Source organism: Cucumis sativus, chromosome 2, assembly GCF_000004075.3.
Source record: "Cucumis sativus cultivar 9930 chromosome 2, Cucumber_9930_V3, whole genome shotgun sequence".
Taxonomy (NCBI): Eukaryota; Viridiplantae; Streptophyta; class Magnoliopsida; order Cucurbitales; family Cucurbitaceae; genus Cucumis; species Cucumis sativus.
The window spans coordinates 7,012,710-7,038,459 of NC_026656.2; the positions used below are offsets into that span (position 1 = coordinate 7,012,710).

The window sequence follows — 25,750 nt, forward strand, 5'->3', positions numbered from 1 at the left end:
ACCGCCAAGGTTGACCTACTATCCTCCAGACTCAGAGTCGGGTTTTGAGACCCGTTGGATGAAGGAAACTAGAAAGAGATGGAAAAAGAAATGGGCTTCGCATAATTTCTCTCTCTTAAGTTTAGAAGGAAAAGAAATTCAATTGGTTGTGAGAGCCCAAATTAAAAGTCAACCCATCAAATAAATTTTCATGCAATACTAAACCCAACAACTCAAAATTTACTTTTGCTAGTGGACATTTTGTCTTCGTCAAAAGACAACACCTAGCCCAGTAGAGTTAGTGAGATTATTCAACAAATAGTTTTATTTTTGGATTGACAAGAATGACAAATGAGGAGGTTTACTTTGGAAAAATAACCGATTTATTTTTAAATTGTTAGAACACAAAAATGAACCATAAATTATTTATGCATGGTTATAGTTATATATCAAAATCAATTTGGGTGTTATTCGTAGACTTTAATCCAGTAAATGAACCATTTACATATTTGGCATCTAATGGATGATCACCTGTCAAGGGAAGAGAAAGAATTCAAATGGGCGCAAGAGTGAGAAGAAGATACTCAACCAGAGCAAAAAGAAAAGCAAAATAGTACACAAAAGCCAATGGAAGAGCAGGAGATAATTATTATATATAATTATGGAGCTAAGACAATGCGAAGAGAAAGAGTTTGAACTAATATTGAACTTTCTTTTTACCGTGAGGATGCTATAGTGATGGCTGAGGACAAATGATGTCATCAAAAAGTCGTTCATGCAAAAATTTCATATAAAAAATTATCAGAATTTTGAGTTAGCCATGCAAAATATCCCATGACCTTTCCACTAACCGATGATCATGCTCAAACACAAATGTCTAAGCGCCAATGCCAACTCCTCAATCAATGCAATTTATTTCCCTTTCTTCCTTCTTCCACTATATGTGAAGTGTCTTACGAACAGTTTTTCTTTCCGATTTCCTTGCAGTCGGAGCCAGTCCACTTCCCAGTAACTGAAACTTCTCTTATTTTTCCTTTCCAAATTCCTGACCCTTTACTTTCTTCCTTTTTCTTTCTCCCCACTCAAATTTTCCTATAAATTGATTGCTTTCCCTTGTGGGCTTTATGAGTTCACTGTAGCTAAAGGCAATTTACAAGTGTATATGCTATACTTAAGGATGTTTTTTCTTTGTTTGTTGGGTTCTTTCTCTTAACTTTTGTTTTTCATTTATGTTGCTAGAACTGGTTGTTTGAGCTGATTTGGTCAATCCATTTTGTATAAATATAGAATCCTATTCGTCAGTGTCAATACCTCTGTTTAAGATTTAAGAAGCTTCTTAGTATGGGTTAAGCCACCGCTGAACCAAAGGTAGGGAGAGTAACAGGTTATAGCATATCCAATCTTTTATATATATTCTCATGGACTGATCATGTTAGCTTTTAATGGGGTTTGAACTGAAGACATATTGTTTGGGTACTCCATCACTGTACCATTGGACTCTTGAGCTGATAGTTTTATATTGTGGCTAATTTTATATGGATATTTTCTGTAATTTGGTTTCTTGACTGCCAGAAGTTTCTCATTCCCAGATAATTTGGTTCCGTATTGAGATCTTGTCGTATGGCTTATATACCTCCACACAAACGTCATCCAAGGGATATTGACAAACCAACTCCAACAGCAGAGTTGCTTGCTCCTTTGTTTAATACAAAATTGAATTTGAGGCCCTCTGCTCCTCGTTTCATCCGAAAAGATTTGAAGCCATCTGGACGTAAAGAGGACAGAAGTGGAAAGATAACCTTTGCCGTCAAGACTAAAATTAAATGGTTTAGCATTGGTAGTTCTGATGTTGGTAATCTGTTTCCCTCTTGTCTTCATCTTGTGCGGTACTCAGTTCCGTCCATTGAGCGAAGATGGGGTTTAAGACCTCTAGCTTTGATGAACTCTAATTTATCTCAAGGTAATAGAACTATGTCCTTAGTTTTCTATCTGCTTGTTGCATGAATTTGGTGCTTTTTGTTGATGAATGAACAAGTTACAGATCAAAAGAAACATGTGATTTGTCGGTCATGGATACAGGAAATATACAAGAGAAAGAAGGTGTAACAGAACCATGGGAAACTATTGCAGTAAAACTACTGCCTGACTTGCTCTCGTCTGTTGAACTGTTAAAAAAATGAAATGAATCAAGTTGCTAATGTGAAGCCGAAACTGGTAGCTAGGATCGGAAAAGTTCTATTCTATGGGTGAGAAATTTCTTGTATGTTAACAAAAGTTCCCATAAGATATTTGTTTTTGTAACATATTACTTGTATAAAATCTTCAACTTTTGAAGCCATGGGATGGCAGCTCTTTTCATGGACATGGACAATAAGAAGTAAAACTTATGAGGTCTTGTTTATAAACTGGTTGTTACTTTGTCATGCAGTGACTATGCAATTGACAAAACTGAGCTGCCTACTGAAACGACATTGAGACAACTGAAGAGGTCGTTTTATACAAATGTCTCAAACGCTTACATGGATTACGTTACAGAAAAAGTAATTCCACTGATTGGGGTTGAGTTTAAAGAGGAAAAAGATATATATGAGGTCAAGGTACCTGTTTTGCCTTAGAGATGAGTGTGTAATGTGCTTGGAAATATTACACTCCATTTGGTTTTAGTTTCTTCACTGTTTGATGCTAATTTTGTTTTTTCAGTTATTGGATGTAAGGCGTCCATTTGTGACCATACTCTGCAAATGTACCGCTTTGCCAGTTTCTAATAATCTCAAACTTTGTAAGGTACTACATAAGCTTTTGTTTCTTTTCTATCTTCTAGCTAGCTCTCCACATACTTCATTACTCCAAGTTGTATTTGAATTTATGCTGTAGGTTGAACTCAATCGAACGCGCCATTTGTTTGAAGATATATCGTGCCTGAAACAGAAGATTGATTTGAGAATGGTGTTGTACGCCAAGAAGATCAGATTAGAAAAGCTTACAGTAAGCCTGGTCATCAAAACATTCAAAAGAGATGCATGAAGTAACGTTTCCATTTTGTTTGTCCATATAACAAATAGAGTTTTTTTTTTTTCCATTTGTTTCTCAGTCTCTATATTTTCATCAACTTCTTTTTCTTTGAATTTTTCAACATTCCTCTAATTAGGATTTTATAATCATGTGGACTGCATACATCCATCGAAATAACAATTTATTCTTTGTACTTCTATTTATCCTAAATTAATCTCTAAACTTAGCATGAATATCAATTTAGATCATATAAATTTAAATTTACAGAGATTTGGTTTCTATAATGAAAATTACATCTGTAAGAACTTCATTGAACTTCATCAAGATTTTACATGTATGGGCTAAATTGTTACAAATTTTTAATTACACGAACTAAATCTTATAGGTTTGTTAGTATAGAGACTACATTGTTATACATAGATGACTCCAGAAGTTGAGTTGTACTGATTAAAACCTTTACAAAATCAAGTATCAGGAATTGAGATCTGGAATCGAATTGTTATTCCATTAGATATATTTTTATTTACTTAGGTGAAGTAATCATTTAAATTATTGAGAGGCAGTCTCCTTGAATTTTGTATGCTAGAATGATGAGATGGAGGGCATTTTAGATCTTATAAACTCTGCTGTTTTAGACCAAGATGTGATGGGTGGCTTAAGATGGCCTTTGGAGAAAGCTTCCTCTGGCGATAGATTCAGATTGGATAGAGTGTGGCATACTGTTGCCAAGTCTTATGTAAGCCCAGTTGTGAGGCTCAAACTAAGAAATGTCGATCGATATGATTTTGGAACCTCGGTTGGTGAAGCCTCAAAAGAGGTTATTTTGAAGCTGAAACAAGTAACTTCAGAACTACTGGTAAGCATCCTCATTACTTATTTTGGGTTGGGTTGGGTTGGGTTGGACGGAAGAAAATTATAGACTCGTTGGTTGGGCTGGTTCATGGTGGAGAAATATACAATCCAAATAAAGGGTTGCGTATAGAAAGTGCTTGAATAACTCAACTTAACGCCCCTACTGACTGTGTTGGCATTTCTATTTTTCTTTCTAAGAAAGGTTTTAATTTGATTATTTGATAACGTTTACGTGGAAGTTGAAATGCTGCATGTTTAATTACTGTTTTCATCATGTCTGTTCATTTTTTATTGTAGAGAGAGGAAGCTCAATATGATGTTATCTCTGATACGCTTAATGACACCCTGAAGCTGATTTGGAACAACTTTGTATGTTATGCATCTTGTTCATCCCCTATTGTTTCAGTATGATGTAGTTTTTAGGCTCAGTGCAGTTACTTTGATGCAAGCTAAGGCCAAGATTTTCCTTCGCTGTGGTGTGTGAATACTGGGGTTTGGCTGCTTAGAATGGTCATCTCTATACCATATATGTAAGTTTTGTTGAGAAATATGTTTCTCCATTTTGTTAAGTATCTGACTTTTCAGAAAGTTAATTGAATATTAAAAGTTATCAATATGGGAAAATTTTCATTTTGATTCATCTAATTTAGCTTTTCGAGGTATAAAGGGCTGAATAAGTGGGGCATATTCAGACTTTTTTAATAGGGGCACAATAATGTTTTTGCTTCTATTGCATTACATCTAATTGTATCAAATTCTATTCTCGGATCTGTCCTTAACCCAGGAAAAAAATTAAAAGATAAGACCCACCAACACATCCAAGTTCCATAGCTTTGGGTTTGCTATCCTGATCATGATTTTTATAACCTGAAGGTAAAAGTCCTCCCGTTTTGGTTGGTTGTGGGCAAGGGATTCAAACCCTAGACACTGTGGTTAGTAGCCATGTGTTCTAATATTCCTATGAGATATACAAGTCCTACCTGGTCTTCACTAGATGTACTGTTTCAGGGGTTCCCATAATCATTCTCTCCAACCATTTGCCATTTTGAGTGAAGAAGACTTGAAAGCATCTCTCCCTATAAGAACAGTGTGTTCTAAGGTGTGAAGTGAGATAGAAAAGTGGGAGAGAAGGGGGTTTTCCTTAAATAAAATAAATCTGATAGGAAAAAAAAAGAACTGACACAATAAATATGAATGGAGAATATAAATGTAATTTGGTAAGAGAAATAATCATCTAACTTTTCTTGAAGTTCAAATCTAGAAAGTAGTCATAAATATAGAGAGAACAAACCCATTTACACATTTCATGTATAACACAAAGCAACAAGAGAGTTATCATATCAGTAAACTAAAAATTTGCAAAACATCAGCATGTGGTGTGGTGTAATGTAATAATAATAGTAATAATATATATATATATATATATATATATATATATATTTATAACAAAAATAAACTTAAAAAAGGTAAAAATTAAGAATTATTTCATTGAAGTTATTGTGTAAATGCAAACGCATATCCCTTTATATAATTTTACACAAATTAAACAAGACCTTTATTCATGAATTTTGTAATGGTTTGTTTCAGCCATATTGATCTCCTTTGTTTCACTTTGGGTCTTGACTATTGAGAGAGTTTGATCATCTTCTTCACAAAATTTGGCTCCTTCCTCAAGTTTCTCCTCAACTTTTCCTTTACTATCTTTGTATATCATGTACATTATCATTTGGACCATTCCTAGTAGAAATCCCACCACATTTGGTAGCTGAGAAAATTATAGGAAAACAAATTACCACTATTCCAAATCTATATAATGATAATTCAAATGCATGAATCAATCTGTATAGTTAATATAAATTAATTAATCCATAAGTGGGAGTGACAAGTAAATTAATGCATAAAGTATGCGTTTTTTTTTCAATTTTTTGCACTATTAGTATATTTCAATAAAAAAATTAGAAAATCGAAATGTTATAAACTTCTATTCGTACAAGATCGTAGGATGTAGGTTGAACCCTTTATCTCTAAAATGAAAAATCATGTCAATTATCACTAAATACTAAAATATTTTTTATATAATAGAATTTTAAATTATATTGAGAATTTGTTTTTTTATAATATGTAGAGTGAGAAATCGAACGATATCAAAATTTGAAGTCGATAGTATAAATTTCTTCTATTTCAATTCACTAATTTAAGACCATATCTTAAACATCTTTTAAGATAAAGGTGCATCTTTTAAGATAAAGGTGCATACCAAAAATAATCTATTTTCAATCTCATAATCCAAAAAGTAACAAAACGAACAACTATAAAATATAAAATGTTTTATATACATTTGTTTTTCTTTTGAATTTTACACCTAGATGCTATTTTCTTGGTCCATCCTCAAAATTGTATGAATTGTACCTAAAATATTCATTTGTATGATTTATTATTCATATTATTTAACAAAAGTTTCAAGTCATAGTTCAATTAAATACTATAAATATAGAAAACAAAATATTATATATAGATACACGTGGACTGCAATATATGTGTTAAACAATATGGCATCTACACAACATCTTGTTTTAAATTAAACAGAGAGAAAGTTAATGAAAATTAAGGATTATTTATATGATGAAAGTGGACATTTGGCTAGGAATAATCAATAAAGAAGAGAGGGGATTAGAAATTAAAAGAGTGTGATGTTTATATGGTAGAGTTGGGACTTACAGCAATGAAGAGATCTTTGATAAAGAAGCCATAGAAAAACCACATAGTGGCTGATAGTGTGAGGAAAAAAGATAGAGAAAATGGCATATACTCCACACTCTTTGTTGTTATCACCCTCTTCTGCATAAATACACACTAACTAAATTACTATTAAACTTATATCAATGTTATTCACTTGTAGATATGTTTATTTTTAGAAGGAGAAAATAAAATATAAATCTATTAGTTTGAAGGGTAATTGCAATCACTAGTAATTTAAAACAATATTTTGAAAGGATTTCAAACACAACCCACCATAATAGAGTCTATTACTTACAAACTCATATGAGCAAATCAACAATTTAGTTTATAATTGATAGACTGGAAGAGGTTGATATAAAGTTGGTTGTATTTGCAAATTCTGTAGTATTCTACTGTCAAAATGAAAATAAGGATAGAGACGAAGAGTGAGAACCATGATGCTTAAAGGAGAAGCAAAAACAGAAAGATTGAAGGCTGCACAAATCCATCCAACAGCATTTGTACGTTTCATTCCATGAAGAAAAAACATTGTTCCTCCCACCATTACTCCGCTAAACCCCAAGTTGAATATTATGAATAGCTTCAATGTAAATATCTGAAAAAAATAAAAAAAAATTACCTATTTTATCAGCTACCTGGCATATGTTTCACAGTAACAATCTCGTTTTTTTGTTATTCTTCTATCAAATTTTATGCTATAGTTTTCACAATTTCTTATAAAGAAGCATTTCATTGAACTTTTAGTCATATTCTAAAAACAAATACTTTGATAATCACTTTGGTTATGTCTATGTATAGCAATTATCTCGAAATATAAAGTGAGGGAGAAGAACCTTTTGTTTCTTAGGAGCATAAAAGAGGTAGAGTGCTATATAGATAACTTCAATGACACACCCAAAAGAGTTGATGCTGACTAACAAGTATGCATTAGTCTTAAGGGCAGCATAATAAAGCAACAACATTGCACTCATTAAAGCCACCACATAAGGTATAGATTGAAACCCTTCTGATGTTTTCTTCTTGTAAATTGTCCAAAATGTTGGCCTATATATCACAATATTCAAATATAATGTAATATAAGCATATTTATGAAATAATTATAACACGATCAATTCTAATCCTATTAAGAAGTAATACTATTCATAATATCATGGCTGTCTATATATATATACTTAAATTCCTATATATGCATATAGAAAAAGAAACATGTATTTCAAAAAAGGTAAATGACTCGAGGAAATTGCAGCATAAATTAATTAAGGGGAAAATATGTAGTTTAAATAGTTTACTAAAAACACATTTCCATTATATTTATTAAAAATAAGAGAACTACTTTAACATTTACTTATGAGGCTAAAAGTATTTTATTTATGAAATTTGAACTTTGTTCTATTTTTTTATCCTTGTATATTTTATTTTACTCTTTTAAAAAAAAATCAAATTAGTCCATCTATGTTTTACGGGATTAGATTTTTAAAAATAGTAAAATAAATTAAAATATTTATGAGGTATATCAAAATTTTGGATTTTATCGATTATAGTTTCTATCACTATGGTATATTAATGACTATAAGTAATAAAATTTGCTCTAGGTCGTAAATATTTTGTAAAATTTGTTATTTTTAAAAAAATTTCTTTAATAAGTCTTAAAATTAATCCTAAAATTGATTTAGACGAGTGTTTATTTCCATAAACAATTTAGTCACTATTATTTAAATTTGTTAAAATATATTTACATATATAATATCACTTGCTCAACGAAGATTATTATTATTATTTAAATAAGAAACATTTTTAAATATAACTAGAAGTTGAAATTATTTATAAAATATAATAAATTCTATCCAATTTACTACCACTCATGTAAATTTTCTACCCAATTTACTACCACTCATATAAATTTTCTATCCAATTTTATTACATTTAGTTAGATGTATTTTGCAAAAGTAATTTGATTATAATTGAGATGTTAACTCTAACATCCTAGTCTTCTTAACCTAATCAATAATAGAGAACAGTAATTGTGATAAATTCATAATTATTCAACCATAATAGTAATGATATCTATAACAATAATGGTGTCTTAAGACAAAAATTTAAAAAGTATTGAAAGTATTTAAAAGAAAAACTAGTTGGTCTCACACACTATCATGACACAATTGGATGGATCATGTTTGTGTTTGTTGATTAGAAATTCGATCGTAGATCCCTCGTTTCATTACAATTATAAAACATAAATAAACAATAACAAACGTAATCAAATGAAGTTTCAAATTAGTATCTATGGATTACGATTTTGAAAGAGATAAATCAAACCTAAATTATAATTTTAAAACAGTTTAATGGGAGGTAGAGCCTTACATAGGTGCTAGGAAGACCAGGAAAGATATTATATTACCTGATGAAAAGAGAAGAAAAAGAAAAAGAAATCAATCAATCAATAATTTAAAAATAGAAAATAATAGTATAAATGAAATGATATTATAGTACCCAGGAGACCAAAGATGAATTGGAGTTGATGAACACTTAAACCATTCATTGCAGCAACAGAATAGGGGATAATGGCTCTATTATTTTCTCTTGAAAAACGTATGAGAATTTAGTTACCAAAGCGTAGATAATTAAACTGAAAGCAAAATGTTGTGTTTTCTTTATAAGTAAAGGGTTTGTAGTTAGGCAGTGGTTAAGAAAGTAGAGTGTATGGCTGAAATTGTAAGTTCGTGAAAAGGGTTTGGAAATTAGATCACTTTGTAACTATTTGGAACTTACTGACTTCACTGAAATTCTCACATGTTGGTTTCATTTTTTATGATAGATTGGGTTTTAGTTTGGTTCATCTTAACATGTGTATTTTAATCTTATATTTATGTTTACATGATCTACTACCTTATTCTTATTTGATGTTAGGTAATCATTTGGTTTTTAAAATTAAAGTTACCTATTATTTTTAACTATTAGTTTCTTCTTTTTTTTCCTCTCACCCAAAACTTGAAAACTTATTTTTATATTTATAGTTCGACGACCAAGATTTCACATGATTTTTTTAGAGAATGTAAACTATAGTAATGAAAATTTTGAATAAATATATAAATTTGAAAACGAGCATAAACGTTATATTTGAATCCAACTCATATGGTATGTCCTTCTAATTAGTTCGAGAGCCAAGGGGAAATAATAGCATAGATTCTAAGAACATACAATAATATACAAGCCATGCGCGTGGAGTGCATAACAAACTCATCCGTAGGATAGAGGAAAAATTGCACATTTTATGTTCATTGTTGTAGCTAGTTGAGATCGTGTGTATTAGGAAATAAATCAAGATTCCAAATCTCCTCCAACCCCTAATTGTAAATTAATTTTTCTTATACTTTGCCATATTTATCTCATTGTATTATGTATAAATATTTACAGCTATCAATGACAAATATCAAGTAAAATTCAATACAATTCTATTACAATTCTTACATGGTATCATAGCATACCTCAAAATAATTTTTTTTCTACATACCTCTTTAATGGCCACCTCTCACCCCCAATCTAATCTTATCTCCACTGAAACCCCTACTAATCTCATTCCCACATAATTATCACCAAAGAATCAATTTGTTCCTACTTCTACTCTCTTCTTACTATCCAATATTTGGAACCTCCTGCCCCTTCATCTGGACTCCACCAACTATGTTCTATGGAAATACCAAGTTTCTTCTCTCTTCAAAGCTCATTCCCTCTTTGGCCACATTGGCGATAATTCCCTTTCATGTCCTCCTAAATTTTTATCTTCAACGACCGCTGAAACCACCCTTAAAACCAATCATGAGCATCTTCAATGGCTCTCTCGTGATCAAGCCCTTATCACCCTCATAAATGCAACTTATCACCTTCCGCTCTTGCTCATGTCGTTGGCTCAACCACATCCAAAGCATTGTAGTTCTCCCTAGAAAAGCGATACTCTTCCAATACTAGATCCAATATTCTTCTGATCTGCCCTTTATACTATAAAGAAAAATCCTTTTGAAACCATCGAGCAATATACTTCTCGAATAAAAGCTCTCGTTGATAAGCTCGTTGCCGCTAGTGTATCTCTAGAAGATGAAGATATCAATTAATTCATACCTTAAATGGCCTTCGTGCAGACTTCAATGTTTTTCGTACATCAATCAGAACTCGAAATGTTATCATATCTCTTGAAGAACTTCACACTCTACTCATCTCAAAAGAATCCACCATAGCCAAATAGTCCACCATTGAAGCTATTTCCACCGCCATGGCAGTTGCGCAAGCTTTTCACTCTCCATCTAATGGCAGTCGTGGAAGAGAAAGAAGAAACGGTAATAATGGAAACCCTAATTTTCACTCCTCAAATTATTCTAACTTTTGTGGGTCTTCATCAGGAAACAGGTCAATCTTAGTAAATGATCGTTTAGATCTTAGTAAACGATCGTTTAGATTTATAAATTATCTATCTAAGATAGATAGTGATCTATTTGTCTATTTGCGATAGATATACATAGATAGATAATGATAGTACGTGGTCTATCTCTATCTACCTGTGATAGATTACTGATTGTTTAATCTTGGTACACTGTTGTGTAGGAAAAAAAAGAAGAAGAAGAAGAACGAGACAATACTTGATAATGAAAAAAAAAAACAAGAAGATGAAGCCGAAGATGAGAGATGACAAAAGAAGAAAAAAATTCTGGAAAATGAGATGAAGAAATCATGAACAAAAAGAAGTGAGAGTATGAAGAATGAGAAATGATAATATGAAGAAGATGTGCAGTCACTAAACACGAATTTAAAACCTAGCAAGGAAAATTTTAAAAAAAATTAAAATACAAGGGTGGCTTCATGGGCTTTTATTTTTTGTTACATGGGTCGTAAATATTTTTGTGTTCTATTGTATATATGTAAATTAATCTAAAAGAAATAAAGTTTTTTCAACTCTTTTATTAATTTGTTTAAATTTAATGGAATAAGAGAAATTTTTAAAGGGATCTTTCAAAAAATATACAAAACCGACAAAATATTTACACATTGTATAAAATAATTTTGAAACTGAAAAAGTCCACAGACCCACAACAAAAAAATACCAAAATTGCCTCAGTTAACACGCGCTTAATCGACCACATGTGCACATGTAATTCTTCTTCTAAACGATCACAATAAGCGATTATGTAAGTAGTACCAATACGATCATGTATAGTTCTTCTTAACAATACAAAAATACTTCAAATCTAAACGATCGTGTTAACCATGCGAAATAATCGTTTAGATCAATCCACATGATTTTGTAGTTCTTTTTAACCCATGAAAAATGCTTCAAATCTAAACATTTGTATTAACCACGCTATCATGCATGTTGACTATGATAAGCGATCATTTAGAGATCATATCTACATTATCATGTAGTTTTTTTTAAATGATAGGAAAAACATGTCGACCATGCTAAACAATCGTGTTGACTAGGTAGTATGCGATCATTTATATCATATCTACACGATCTTGTAATTCTTTGTAAATAATGAGAAAATGGCTTTAAATCTAAACGATCGTGTGTTAACCATGCTAAACGATCATGTTGACTAAGTAAGCGATCGTTTAGATCATATTAAAGTGATATTTAAACGATCTTGATATTCTGGAAGAGAAGATGAAGAAAAAAAATAAAGAAAAATCTGGAAGAAGAGCTGAAGAAATCTAAAAGAAAAGATGAATAAATCACAAAGAAGAAGAAATAGAAGTGACTATATCAAGGGCAAATCTGAAATTGATGAAAGTGTTTGGTGTTTTGTTATATTTATGAAAACTAACCATTTTGCAAAACTGTCGAACGAAAAAGTTACTTTTTCACATGCATGTATTCTTCAAGTATCATATTGGAAGAGAAAGGATATCCACCCAATGGAGAGAGATATTAAATTAAACTAAAAAATATTGGAAAAACTTGAGGTGCATAGTTAAGTACTCTTAATTCATTTTAAGAAAGGTAACCCATTTTATTCCATTGAAGTACATCTCCCAAATCCAAAAGCACAACCCTTTGTATTTTTACACTATATTAAAGCAAACTCACTCTCTCTTTTCTCTCTCTCTCTCACACATACGAAACCTTTTTGTTCATATAAACTTCCTAAAACAAGCCTTTAAATTCATACAATGTTGTTGTGGTTGGTTTCTCCCATATTGATCTCACTTGTTTCACTTTGATTACTTTTCTTTACTTTTGAGAGACTTTGGTCATCCACTTCATATTTTTTGCCTCCTTCCTCAAGTTTCTCTTCAAGACTATTTCCCTTCCTATCTTTGTATATCATGTACATTATCATCTGGACCATTCCTAGTAGAAACCCCACAATGTTTGGTAGCTGTCAAAATCATACCCAAAAAAATTAACTATTGGAGGATTTTTTTTCTTTTTTAAAAAAATTAACTATGTGGTGGCTTGATAAGTTTGTAATAGTTGTTAAAAAGTACATATAAATAAGTATATAAATATAGAAATCAGTATCATATAAATGGGGTTCTTACCATAAGGAAGTCTATTTTGAGGATTTATTTTCTAGTTCACTAATTTTAGACAACCATACTTACATTTTAAGATAATTAGGTTTTATAATTGACAATAATGTTATTGTTTCTCGTTCACTTTTATTAGGAAAAACTAGAACCAAATAATTGTTTGATAATTAATTATGTTTTCTATTTGTTGGAAGAAAAAAAAAAGAAACACAAAATTATTTATAACTATTTATTGTTTATATAGTTAAAAATTTGTTTGATAACAAAAAATGGTGTCTTTAATCTCATTGGACATATATAGTGTTTTAAGTTCACTTTGACAATTTAATTCCTTCTCTCTATCTGTCTTCAAAGTTCATTAATTAATGTTATTAATTTTTGGTATTGCATTTACTGAAAGTCTTGAGTCATTCGTTTGAGTAACACAAATATAGAAAAGTTGTACATTATATATGGTCCAAATATAGGTCTGAATGTGGAATCTAAGCTAATATTAAAGATAATTCAAAGGTAAGTTATAGGCGCAGTAAAACTTATATATATGGAATGGATGATAAATAGAGATTAGACTAAGAATAAATGGAAATAAATAAAGAAGGGTTAGGTTAGGGGCTTTGGAAAAGTGAAGCTTATATGGTAGATAGAGTTGAAGACTTACAGCAATGAAGAGATCTTTGATAAAGAAGCCATAGAAAAACCACATAGTGGCTGATAGTGTGAGGAAAAAAGATAGGGAAAATGGCATATACTCCACACTCTTTGTTGTTATCACTCTTTTCTGCATTAATGAAAAAAAGTATAATGTATAATATATGTTTATACTTGTATATATTGACGTGGGTTAGTTTAAATATATAAACAAAAGGGATTACTAGAGAGAGATCAGAGAAGAAGAAAGAACCATGATGGCCAAAGGAGAAGCAAAAACAGCAAGATTGAAAGCAGCACAAATCCATCCAACAGCATGTGTTCGTTTATTTCCATGAAGTATAAGCATTGTTCCCCCCACCATTACTCCATAACTCCCCAAGTTCAATATCATTAACAACTTCAATGTAAATATCTGCACACACACACACACAGTAAATGTTTTTTATTTTTAAAAGTTGTGCTTTTTTTCTTTTTAGTTTCAAAATTCATGCAATGAAATGAATTTTATCAGGATAAAGGTAGGGTTTATAAACTTAAATTTACAAAACCATATATACTAAATTTTGTCTTTTAAAACCATATGGATTAATTTGTAATTTAATCTAAAATTTTATATAATTATTATTTTAATTTATTATATAATTTATAATTCATAAGTTATACATATTATATTAGAAAAATGAGTTGAGTTTTATTTTTTTAAAAATATGAGTTAGTGTTTTTTAATTAAGTTTATAAAAAAATGCTTTTAATATATATAATTTTGATTTTAAAATGTAAAATTCAAATTTGGGATACAATAAAAACATATAAAAATAATTTACACTACTTCGACCAAACCAACATAATTTTACAAATGAAACAGTTGATAAAATATTTGGATTACATAAACCTAAAAATAATGTTATTTCGAAACAAAATTAGAATGCTTCCGAACAATTCAAAATAGTTTTTTTAAGTGTATTATATTTTGTTTGCAGAAATAAATTGAATGGAAAGTGAATTTCTTCATAAACAATTTTATTTTAAGTCATAAGAGAGAGAGAGAGTGACCTTTAGCTTCTTAGGAGCATAATAGAAGTAGAGTGCTATATAGATAAGTTCAATGACACATCCAAAAGAGTTAATGCTGATTAACAAATAAGCATTTGTCTTAAGCACAGCATAGTAAAGCAACAACATTGCACTCATTAAAGCCACCACATATGGTATACATTGAAACCCTTCTGATGTTTTCTTCTTGTAGACTGTCCAAAATGTTGGCCTATATATCACAATATTCAAATTTTTTACTACCACAAATAATCTTAAATCTTAAATATAATTACTCTAACATAATTGTTTAAGAACATCTTGTTTAACTTAAAGTTATTAATGACATTAGAGGTCTTACACAGGAGCCAAGAACACCATAAACGATATAATATTACCTGCAATGAAAACAAAAAAAATCAACCAATTGTGTATAAATGGCAAATTGGGAAATTTTTTAATCAATCATCTAATTATCTTTTAAACTAAAACTTACCCAAATATTTTGATTTTTGAAAATTAAGTCATCTTTTCATTTTTTTCACTATAGGTTACTAATTTCTTTAATTAAAAGAGTTATATTGAAAATAAAAAAAGTTTTTAAAATCTACTCTACTTAACTTAGTTTTCAAAACTTAATTTGATTTTTTGAAACATTGATAAAATGTTGTGAAATAACATTTAGTTTATAAACTTAACTTTTAAAAAACCTAAAAGTTTAAGCCATTTTAATTTTAATTTTTAGTTTTTTATTTTTAACACTTGCTCTACTTTAATTCTTATTCATATTTTAAAAAACGGAGTTAATATTTGTAAACTAAAACAATAGATTTTAAAAACTTACTTTTGTTTTTGGAATTTGAGTGAGAATGTAGGTGTTCGGTTTAAGATTGACGTACGGATAATGGTAAGAAAATGAGAGGAAATAGACTAAATTAGTTTTAGAAAACGAAAATAAATTTAAATTCCTATAAAACTAGAAAAGTAAGAGGGGTTTTACAAAACAGAAAAGAAATCACATTTATATATACCCAAGAGGCCAAAGATGAATTGGAGTTGATGAACACTCAAGCCTTTCATTATAGCAAATGAAGAAAGGAGGGATCCCTTTTTCCTATTGCAATTTATGTAAAATAAAAAGGAAAATGAAGATAATTAGAAAGTATTAAGTAAACCCAAAACAAGATTTGTTAGTTTTATAAGCAAATAGTTGTAGTTAGGCAGTAGAAAGAAATAGAGTGAGTAAAAAAATTGTATGGCTGAAATTTGAAGTTTATGAAAGGTTTTGAAATTAGGTTTACGATATTTTATACATTTTTCTTTTTTTTTTTGGTTTACTTGGGGGAAAATCACTTTCTCAGTTTGATTTTGAAGTGATTAATTTTGAAAAAAAATTGCAAGTGCAAGGAAATTAATAACGTTGATTCTTCTGATAATTGAATTTCTGCATGGTGCTTTCTTGTTTAAGATATATTGGGTTTGAGTTTGGTTGCTTTAGCACATGTAGTTTTAATCTCATATTTATGTCTAATGTAATTAAAATTAAGAATAAAGTTTCCATTTTAATTATCTCCTATAATGTTATTTATGTAGGTTGAAGATTTTTAAAATATATTTTTCCTCATCTGGATGTTTTAAATGCTTTTACTTGACTTTCATTTTCCTTACAACATACCAAATTATGAAAACAATATGAGACATAGAATTCAAACTTTTAAACCCTTTTATATTTTAATTTCCATTTAATACTCATCTTATTTAAGAATATATTTGACGTTTGTCATTTCTTTTCATCCCTCTTTTTTCTCTTCTTTTTTTGAGATTTTTTTTTCATCGTTTCTCTTCTCACCATTTTTTTTCAAAATGTTGATTGTTTAAGATCGTCTACCAAATATGAAGGATCTTGAAAAAAAATGTTGTTTAGATTTGACGTCCAAATCGTCAAATCTAAACGATCATATATAAAAAAAAATAGCTAAATCTAAATGATCGTGTACCAAATAGTTCAATTCATTACACTTGATGTTTAAATTTGGTAAAGTAAGTTATAATACTGTTAACTTTAATAAAATTGATTATTTCATTTAAGGATATCCTATGTAATTTAATTTTAATCCTAAGCCAACTATGAACTTTTGTTCACACGAAATTATTATTAGATCTGCATTGAGAGCAACTCAATGACACTGGCCCAATAAGCCTCTCATTTCAAGGGTAAGAATGGGTGGATAATTAGAGACATAGGGTGCAAGACGAAATTCCCTCATACCCGTTCTAGGATTAGTAGATCGATTGTTACCTTAAGGACTGAAAACATGGTGAAATGGGCTGGAAACTGTGTAAAATGTATTTCCAAATATTTATGAATTTACAATAGAGGATGCGTGTTTTGACACATTTAGTATGTATTTTGGTTTCATTTTTGTACCCAAAAGGCTATAATAACTTGTGTTTCTACAAGTTATCATATCATTCTCACTACCGGTTAGAAGTAATCATTCCTACATGGAAAGTATCACCACAAAGACTTGTAAATAGGTGAAGTCCAGTCATTTTGAAGTTGCTTTTACCCTGAGCTTACTTGAAAAAAAAAATTAAGAGAATCTCCAAGGTTTCAGAGAGCTTGAATTCGATAAGAAGTTGCAAGAGAGAGTAAGAAGGTTCTCAGCTAAAGGCATGTCTTAGGCAGCCAAAATAGGTTAAAATAACCTCTAAGGGACTCAAGCTAGGCGGCCAAATATTGTTGATAACCATAAGTTAGGTGACAAGACAAGGTTTGGAGGCCAATTGAGAAATAACCTCCACAAAGAGAAGTCATGACATTTAAGGATGCTTGGCAAGCATAGGTGAGGTGATGAATTAAGAGGTTAACAAGGTTTGTCGAGAGTATGCGAGGAGATTGATTGATCGTGAACTAGGTGAGATGACACAACTAAAAGGTTAGTAAGCGTGAAAGTAGGCGGACAAGGCTATGCGAGGAAGCTTGCAGCCATAAAGGTTAGTAGGCAAGAAAACTAGGTGGCTGAGAGGGCTAGACATTAGAGGATTTCACGCGAGGAAGGCATGAACGTTAGCAAAGCATTTAAGCAAGCTATGTGGCTAATTAAGGGCAATTGATTTAAAGTAAATCTATCTGTCTTAAGCAAGTTCTATACATTTTATGGCTAAGGTGGAGATGAATTAGGAATGAGGAGGTGGATTAAGGAGATTAAGAGGTGGATTATAAAATTGGAGGTGTCACTTTAGTTTCACGTGCCAAGCTTCACTATAAATAGGCAACTACAAGTAAGGATTTCTCACAATTCACTTGTGCCATTTACCTCAAATAACTTTTAAAAGAACTGAAATTGTGCCTAGTTTTTAGACAAGGGCTACTAGTCAATTTGGAGGTGAGAAAAAAAAAATTCAACAAAGAAAATGAGAGAAGGTCAATTTCAAGGAGAAACTGAGCAAAGTGCACATTTTGGAGGCCATAGGACGCATGTTTTAGAGTTTGAGTCAAAAAATTTAGATAAGAAAGTTAAAACATTCTCAAGTAAGTTTGTAAAAGAAAGTTTGATTTTTCAAATTAAAGTTAAGTTTTTGGATGAAAATCTGTTTCTAGGTAGTGGTCGAGTGTCAAGCAAGGCAAGGCGAGTGGGTGAGTTTTTTTTCTATATATATATATATATATATATTTGTTTATAGAGGTTATTTTACATAATTTGAGGCATGTTGTACAGTCATGGCACAACCGAGCGACAATAATAGGCTCAGGCTACACACATGACATGTGGGACAAGATAAATGTTTCTTTTTTCTTTTAACAAAATTTCATCATCAAAGACAATCATGGCCAAGCTTGAAATAAGGATCATAACAAACCAACAGAACTAGAGAAGAGGCTTGTTGGCAACTTGGGTAATTAGGACAGTTGGGTTAGGTGGATAAAAGAAACCAAACTAAACATTTGGTTCACCAATAATTAAAAAGATTTATTATCTCGTTATTTACGTAACATTTTATATAAGCCATACCTAAAAGAACCCAAACGGTAGACGTTATGAAGAAGTTGTTAATAGTAGGGATTTGCAAGTTGCTACTAAATAATGAGATACACTACAAAATTGAAGAAGAATAAAATTGAATAAGGGAGGGGTCAGTTATACGTTAAGCTCACGGTTTCCACACAAAAATGGCGGCTTATCTGAATCCCTCATTGCCGCCTTTTCTCTATCATTCTTCTTCCTTCTTCTATCTATCCTTCTTTTCAAATCACTGATGCGCCATGAAAACCGTCTGGCCCTCCTCTGCCTCTGCCTCTTCATCTTCACCTTCATTTCCTCCTCCCAGCTTCACCACCAACTCTTTCGCCACTCCCAGGTCTGTCTTCTTTCTGTAGTTTTCATTTTTGAGGGTTTCTATGAAATTTATGGCTTAACACTCGCAATTTGGGAACTGGGTCGGCTGTTGAGAACATTTCAAATTTGCTCTTCAGCCTGTCAAGTTCATGGGATCATGGTTCTACGTACTATGGAGGAATGCTGAAATTGATGACATTGTTTTTGTTTAATTATGTTGCTACCTATGATTATGAAAATTAAGAACTGTTCACAGTTAATTAATTATGAACTGCATTCATAAACAAACTGCTATTCAAAATTGTAAGTGACTAGAAGAATTGAAGTGATTTTTTTAAGATTAGATTTCTCTTCTTCCGCTTGAAATTTGAAGGAACCTGATTAATGCAACTTGTATTTAGAAGTTAGAACTGAACTACAGTTGTTAATAGTGTTGGAACACAAGGGATGCTAATTCACCCATCAACCCTATAACTTAAGCTTTTGAGTTTGAGTCAATTTGTGGTTTAATATGATACTAGACCAATGTCATTGACTTAGCCATGCTGGTAAAAATACTTGGGCCCCAAACAAAGAAATGGTGAATTTTGGAAGATGTAATAATGCTGTTATCCGTGGTTAAACTAGATCCGATAGGTAATGTGCTCTGGTGAAGAGAGGTTGGCCTAGATAATGGTTAGTTAACAATATAGATGGCTTTTCAAGGGAGGCATGATGGTATTGTGTTAGAGGGGAGGATTGTTGGAGTGCGATTGACTCACCAAATGGCCAAAAAAAGCTTAAGTTAATGGGTGACAGTAAATTTAATTATATCAATAGTTCAATACTCACCCTCACTTGTGGGGTTCAAAATTTGTATGGGTTGCATGCATTGTGCATATCTGTCATATTATATGGGTAATGGACTCCACTTTGCATGTTTATCTAAAAGCAAGCCCAAGCTTAAGCTTGTTGGTTGGATGGCTGTAATATGGTACTGGTAACTGTGTAGGCCAAACCCACAGTTGTATAGGCTCCTTTCTCCTCCGCATGAATTAGCATCCTTTTAGGCTCAAGTGTTCAAGTGAAACAATGATTTTGTTTTCTCTTTTAGTCTCCATCGCAGAAGCACAAACACTTTAGGTTGGCTAGAGTGTCTGTGTCAATTACATATCAAACACTTGTACACTTTGAAACTTATTGGACACATTTCAAACATTTGCTAGTGCAATAGATGTGTTAGACACTAGATGTATAGAGTCAAAGTAGGTCCAACATTTGTTAGACACATATAGAACTTAACACACTAAATATGTATCATTAAAATTGTAAATTATGAGATCAAGTACATCAACAAATTTTTTAAGCATATAAATGCATGAACTCATCAACGTTGAAATTTAAAATTGATATATATTTTTAAAAAGTATATTTAATAAACTTGTCCTTGGTGTATTTGTTTCCTAAATTTTAAAAATTGAATGTTGATGTGTCCATCTTGTGTCGTATCCGTGTCTTTTATTAGTGTCTTATATCTGTGTCCGTGCTTCTTTGCCCTCTACATTCTAAACCAACAAGGATTCTGTTTATTTGTTTTTTAAGAGGAGAGGAACTTAATGGGATCCTGTTCCTTAATAGATATGTACAATAAAACATACCAATTGAAGATCTAGGAAGAGAACTATTTTTGAAGTAGTGTTTATGCTTTCACTAACATTGGATACTATCCCTGAAAGTTCTCACATTTCTTTCATATCCAAGAAACTATCACTTATTTTTGTTGAATGACAACCATAACTGGTTGTATTTTTCATGGGAAGAATGACCAACGCATACTAAGCCACTAATACTGAACACTTCATTTCACAACACCACAAACCAACCAAAAGCATACATGAAGAATCATGTGGATTCTAATTTTGATCCAGTGCAGTTGAATAATTTAGAAATTATGTTCTTGTTTAATTATTTTTTGTTTTTATTATCCTCTCATGAGGTAGAACATATTGTATGATGGATCATATGCATCTGTTGATTACTATAGTTGTCTTCTTTTATGCTCTAATTAACTCATACCAATTCTTCTACTCAATGTCTAAGAAGTCTTAGTTTGGTTGATGGTGATTTATAATTGGTTGTCACTTAACTAATGTTTGTAATGTAGGAGAAAGGTATTATGTTATCAAGGAATACTTGTGGATAAAATATATTCAAAATACTCGTGCAAATCTACTTCGACTGGTAGATTTTCGAAGTCAAGAAGTTTAGCAATTCCCTCCCATAGGCCAGAGAAGACTGTCTTGTGTGAAATGAAGATAAGTAAATACAAGGTACATCCCTAGACATACTTTCTCTCAATTTCTTCTTGCTTTCAATTTAATGACATATATTAACGCCTTTTCTTTCTTTCTTTTTTCCTTCTTCTCTTTTTCCGCTTCTTGCTTTGCCTTGTTCCTCTGTCTCTCTGAAGGTGGATGAATGCTTTGACTTCATTTTTGGAAAGTCATTAAGTTTTCTTCAAGAATGGAGCCAAATACAATCTGTGGGCATAGTTGTTATACTGACGTGCACATTCATGTTTATACCATCAGCCCAAGCTGTTGATGCACTAAAAACATGTACATGCTTACTGAAGGAATGCAGGTATTTACATATGCTGGTTAGTAATTGATATCACAGTTGATCTCCTCATCATCTGTAAATATTTGATTTTTGGTGAGGCTGGCAAAAGATATGTTCACATGTGCACCGTAGACAACTTGGAGAAAGTTTCTTTCTTGTTTACATTTAATTTCTGCTTCTGCAAAAAGAAAAATTATGTATTGCCTTAAAGAAAAAGAAAAAAGAAGTCATGGGTTCCAATCGAATTACCCGGTAATGACAGTATCTGAAACCAGGTAGTCAATAAAGCTGTTTATAGAAGAAATACCCTTGATTAATCTGTTACCATAGAACAGGGAAGGGAGTAGTGAGAAATAAAAAACTCAAGAAAAAGTAAATGGTATCACTTATTTTTCTAGATGGCTCATGACTAATGAAATGCATTATGCTGCAGAGTTACCCCTATATCAACAACTTTTCACCATTTCAATATCAATTGGGTTCAAAGCTGCACTATTTTCTTAACTAATTGTGGCTTAACAAGTAAGAGTAGATTGTTTTTCCCTTTTCAAATACATTTGTAGCTCTCTTCAAATAGAAGTTGGCAAGAGAATAAAGTAAATGAATCAAATGATACTTAAAAGAGATTATGATAGTCGCTCAACACAAATAAGCTTATTTATTCACATGGTTAAAAACACCATGGTATGCATGGGTGCTCGTGGGTGAACGAAATATATTGGATAAAACTCTAAGCTAGTTCTTTCTCATCATTTTTGTATAAATAAACTTCAAAACGATCATCAATGTGTAATGACAAGTCCCCATGTAGCTATCACCATTAGAAGTTTCTCACTTTGGAGATCATATTAACTTAAATGTTTTTTTCTCTTTGTCTATAGACTTGGGTTTTTTCCTTTCAAAATAGAAAATTGCAGAAGTATTTCTATTGTAGGTTTAGAATGTTACCAAAATAATGCCTAATTATGCTGAAAAAGGACATAATTTCCTCCTCGCTTTTTTGGAGTAATAGTTTGGCCTGTCCATCTCTTGGTTCTGTAGAGATAAATGTCTTGTTGCTATAGCCTAGACCATTCTTATATCCTGCATTTTCCACTTTTCATTATGTTCTCAATCATCTTTGAGCTTTCTTAAATTTGTTCTCTTTAGGCTTTTGAATTGTCTTTGTTTCTCCTTTTTTAGATTCAATTTTTTTGTCTGTAAGTAAGAAATTACTGTTTTTGGTTGCACTGAAATTTATTTCAAACATTTGTAATCATCCTTCAATTCATCGATTAGTATTCCAAAAAGTTTTTTAGTCTTCTCTATTTATAATTATAACTTGAATGATTTATTAAATTTTACAATTGATTCTACTTTATTTAGTTGCCCTGAAAATGGATAGGTTATAAAATTCTACCATACTTTAAACTCACTCTCTCTAAGTTCTTTACGTTTTTCGCCAGCTCCATTGACCACCAGCCAACCACGGTGGTTCCTAACTCCTTTAGGTATACCACATATACAAATTCATGTGCACTATTTAGGAGGGACAACATTCCAGATAACAGTTGTATAAAGAGCCCCTTTTCTGTCTTATAAGAAACTTGATCCGTATTCAAAGAACAAGCTAAAACGTTAGGGCATGGGAAGAGAATAACTCCTACCATAAGGAAATAACAAAAAAGCCTTTCCAAATTTTAGGAACACCAAAAAGAGATGATTAGAAATGATTTTATTGTCACTATGACACAACGAAGAAGCGCAAGGTTATACAATGCTGCAAAAGACATTATGAGAGATCTTTATCTTCATGATGTCTATTATCCCTTTCTAGTCAACAACCCCACAAAAAGAACCTTGAAGCATAACCGGATATTAGACTAGTGTTCTACATTTTGGGAGACAAGTGGACAGCCCAAACATAAAAAATTGCAGATTCCAGCCTTGAATTTAGCACTGGCAAGCATGCTGTTGGGAATTGTCCATGCATCGATCATTTTCTGGATGGTGGTTTAGTAAAGGTGTATGTTGCCTCATTATTTTAGAATGGTTCCGTTTTCTTCGTATAAGTTCTAACTCCTTCCCTCCACTGGAAAGAAAGTCGCATTGCCATCAAATTTTCAAAAGCTGTGTATCTGGCTTCTAAAATGACTCGTCTCTTTTCCATATGTCAGGCTTGAACTTGCCAAATGTATTTCAAACCCATTATGTGCTGCCAATGTTGCTTGTCTCCAAACCTGCAACAATCGACCTGATGAGACTGAATGCCAGGTTAATTGTTCTCTTGGATGTACATATTGCTTTAAATCACTAAAGTACATCAGGAAATGTACTAATTGTTCTTCTTTGCAGATTAAATGTGGTGACCTGTTTGAAAACAGTGTGGTGGATGAATTTAATGAATGTGCAGTATCACGAAAGAAATGTGTGCCTATGAAATCCGATGTCGGGGACTTTCCTGTACCCGACCCTTCTGTTCTTGTTAAGAGTTTCAATATATCAGATTTCAGTGGAAAGTGGTTCATCACTAGTGGCTTAAATCCCACTTTTGATACGTTTGATTGTCAGTTACATGAATTTCACGTGGACAATGGCAAACTTGTTGGTAATATAACATGGAGAATACGTACTCCAGATAGTGGTTTTTTCACTCGATCAACTATGCAGAGATTTGTCCAAGATCCTGAGCGTCCTGGCATACTCTACAACCATAACAATGAATATCTTCACTATGAGGATGACTGGTATGCTCCGATTTCAATTCTATATGATCAAAGAAAGAAAAAGAATTCCGACTTTGTATGTGGTCCATTTTGGCCTCTATACTTAAAAAATGTTCGTTTTTAAAGTTCAACGATTAGATTGATCTAGATTGAAAAATAAATACAAGTACCGAAATGAAGAAAAAGTAGGAACCAAAATGTATATTATTAAAGTATAAGGATCAAAATGAACCTAAATCAAACTTACATGACCAAATTGGTATTAAAACTAAACTTTTCTAGCATCTTGAATCTTTCCTATTGGCATTCATTATCATGCCTTGTATGACTAGTGCAAAAAATGCGCATAAAGTCTTTACTTTTCAATATTATCTCTCTTAATTTCTTTTATATCACAAAAATATAATTTTTACCTTAGATGACTGCTGGTAGTTGCTACTAAGTTAGGCGGAAAAAAGAAAAACAAGAAAAACAAGAAATATGTTATGTAATCATGATTGAGAAAAGGGCAATGAAAAAGGTGAGAGTGAATATGTTATTTTGATTGAAATCAAGTGTCGCTCCTTCGCTCAATGTGTGCATCTGCAGTAGTCTCAGCTAGGAATTGAAAATGTTTATTCCCATTTCAAGTTGGCATCCTTTCTTCTCGTTATCCTGAACGTTAATTGTGCAGGTATATTCTATCAAGCAAAGTGGAGAACAAACCAGATGATTACATTTTCGTATACTATCGTGGTCGAAACGATGCTTGGGATGGGTATGGAGGAGCAGTTGTATACACAAGAAGTGCTGTACTGCCAGAAAGCATAGTTCCTGAGCTGGAAAGGGCAGCTAACAGTGTAGGGAGAGACTTCAACAAGTTTATAAGAACGGACAATTCATGCGGTCCCGAGCCACCACTTGTAGAAAGGCTAGAGAAGACATTGGAAAGTGGAGAAAAAACGATCGTTAGGGAAGTTGAACAGATTGAACAAGAGGTGGAGAAGGAAGTTGAAGAGATTGAAAAAGAGGTGGAGAAGGAGGTGGAGAGAGTAGGGAAGACAGAGATGTCATTGATTGAGAAGTTGGGAGAAGGTCTTAAAGAACTTCAACAGGATGAGGAATTTTTTCTTAGAGAATTATCAAAAGAAGAGACTGATCTTCTGAATGAGCTTAAAATGGAAGCAAATGAGGTTGAGAATTTGTTTGGAAGAGCACTTGCTCTTAGAAAACTAAGATAAAAAGACTTTGATATAACAATACTTCTCACATTATTAATTAAAACCATATTTGTCTAATTACATCAATTTTTTAATCATACTTTGAAGGCTTTCATCT

The 25,750-nt window shown here is 31.7% G+C and overlaps 4 protein-coding genes across 6 annotated transcripts; 2 read left to right on the forward strand and 2 right to left on the reverse strand.

Annotated features, from left to right (window-relative positions):
* The first annotated feature begins 467 nt into the window (after nt 1-467).
* Nucleotides 468-4,327, forward strand: LOC105434728. Its single transcript, XM_031880842.1, has 6 exons — nt 468-1,982; nt 2,408-2,576; nt 2,680-2,763; nt 2,854-2,964; nt 3,578-3,847; nt 4,250-4,327. Exons 1-6 carry the CDS (start codon nt 1,600-1,602, stop codon nt 4,325-4,327), a joined length of 1,095 nt encoding a protein of 364 aa, XP_031736702.1. The 5' UTR covers nt 468-1,599.
* On the reverse strand, nt 2,528-9,197 carry LOC101218764 (bidirectional sugar transporter NEC1). Of its 3 annotated transcripts, none has more exons than XM_031880658.1 (7): nt 9,073-9,197; nt 8,944-8,980; nt 7,416-7,626; nt 7,016-7,177; nt 6,562-6,681; nt 5,397-5,608; nt 2,528-2,898 (listed from the first exon to the last, which is right to left on the reverse strand). In XM_031880658.1, exons 1-6 carry the CDS (start codon nt 9,119-9,121, stop codon nt 5,399-5,401), a joined length of 789 nt encoding a protein of 262 aa, XP_031736518.1. In that variant the 5' UTR covers nt 9,122-9,197; the 3' UTR covers nt 2,528-2,898; nt 5,397-5,398. The 3 variants fall into 3 exon arrangements, with proteins under 3 accessions (XP_031736518.1, XP_031736517.1, XP_004138978.2); XM_031880657.1 differs by lacking the exon at nt 2,528-2,898 and adding an exon at nt 4,617-4,919; XM_004138930.3 differs by lacking the exon at nt 2,528-2,898 and having other exon boundaries at nt 5,306-5,608; nt 9,073-9,196.
* Nucleotides 9,198-12,539: 3,342 nt separating this feature from the next.
* LOC101218994 (bidirectional sugar transporter NEC1) lies at nt 12,540-15,937 on the reverse strand. The gene is made up of 6 exons (XM_011650725.2): nt 15,819-15,937; nt 15,149-15,185; nt 14,809-15,019; nt 14,006-14,167; nt 13,763-13,882; nt 12,540-12,950 (listed from the first exon to the last, which is right to left on the reverse strand). Exons 1-6 carry the CDS (start codon nt 15,865-15,867, stop codon nt 12,735-12,737), a joined length of 795 nt encoding a protein of 264 aa, XP_011649027.1. The 5' UTR covers nt 15,868-15,937; the 3' UTR covers nt 12,540-12,734.
* Nucleotides 15,938-19,054: 3,117 nt separating this feature from the next.
* Nucleotides 19,055-25,653, forward strand: VDE (violaxanthin de-epoxidase, chloroplastic). Its single transcript, NM_001305728.1, is given in 6 exon segments — nt 19,055-19,149; nt 21,271-21,436; nt 21,577-21,749; nt 23,885-23,981; nt 24,063-24,454; nt 25,107-25,653. Coding segments are annotated over 6 exon segments (1,470 nt in total).
* Nucleotides 25,654-25,750: the final 97 nt, after the last annotated feature.

Excerpts from the sequence above, each read along its gene's own strand:
- LOC105434728 (XM_031880842.1), top strand. The coding sequence starts at position 1,600 with ATGGCTTATATACCTCCACACAAACGTCATCCAAGGGATATTGACAAA. Across the intron at positions 2,764-2,853 it reads ATAATCTCAAACTTTGTAAG|GTTGAACTCAATCGAACGCG; the intron begins GTACTACATAAG and ends TTTATGCTGTAG. Across the intron at positions 3,848-4,249 it reads AAGTAACTTCAGAACTACTG|TATGATGTAGTTTTTAGGCT; the intron begins GTAAGCATCCTC and ends CTATTGTTTCAG.
- LOC101218764 (XM_031880658.1), bottom strand. The coding sequence starts at position 9,121 with ATGAATGGTTTAAGTGTTCATCAACTCCAATTCATCTTTGGTCTCCTG. Across the intron at positions 7,627-8,943 it reads CTGGTCTTCCTAGCACCTAT|GCCAACATTTTGGACAATTT; the intron begins GTAAGGCTCTAC and ends TGTGATATATAG. Across the intron at positions 7,178-7,415 it reads ATGCTCCTAAGAAACAAAAG|ATATTTACATTGAAGCTATT; the intron begins GTTCTTCTCCCT and ends TATTTTTTTCAG.
- LOC101218994 (XM_011650725.2), bottom strand. The coding sequence starts at position 15,867 with ATGAAAGGCTTGAGTGTTCATCAACTCCAATTCATCTTTGGCCTCTTG. Across the intron at positions 15,020-15,148 it reads ATGGTGTTCTTGGCTCCTGT|GCCAACATTTTGGACAGTCT; the intron begins GTAAGACCTCTA and ends TGTGATATATAG. Across the intron at positions 13,883-14,005 it reads CTTCTCCTTTGGCCATCATG|AAAAGAGTGATAACAACAAA; the intron begins GTTCTTTCTTCT and ends TCATTAATGCAG.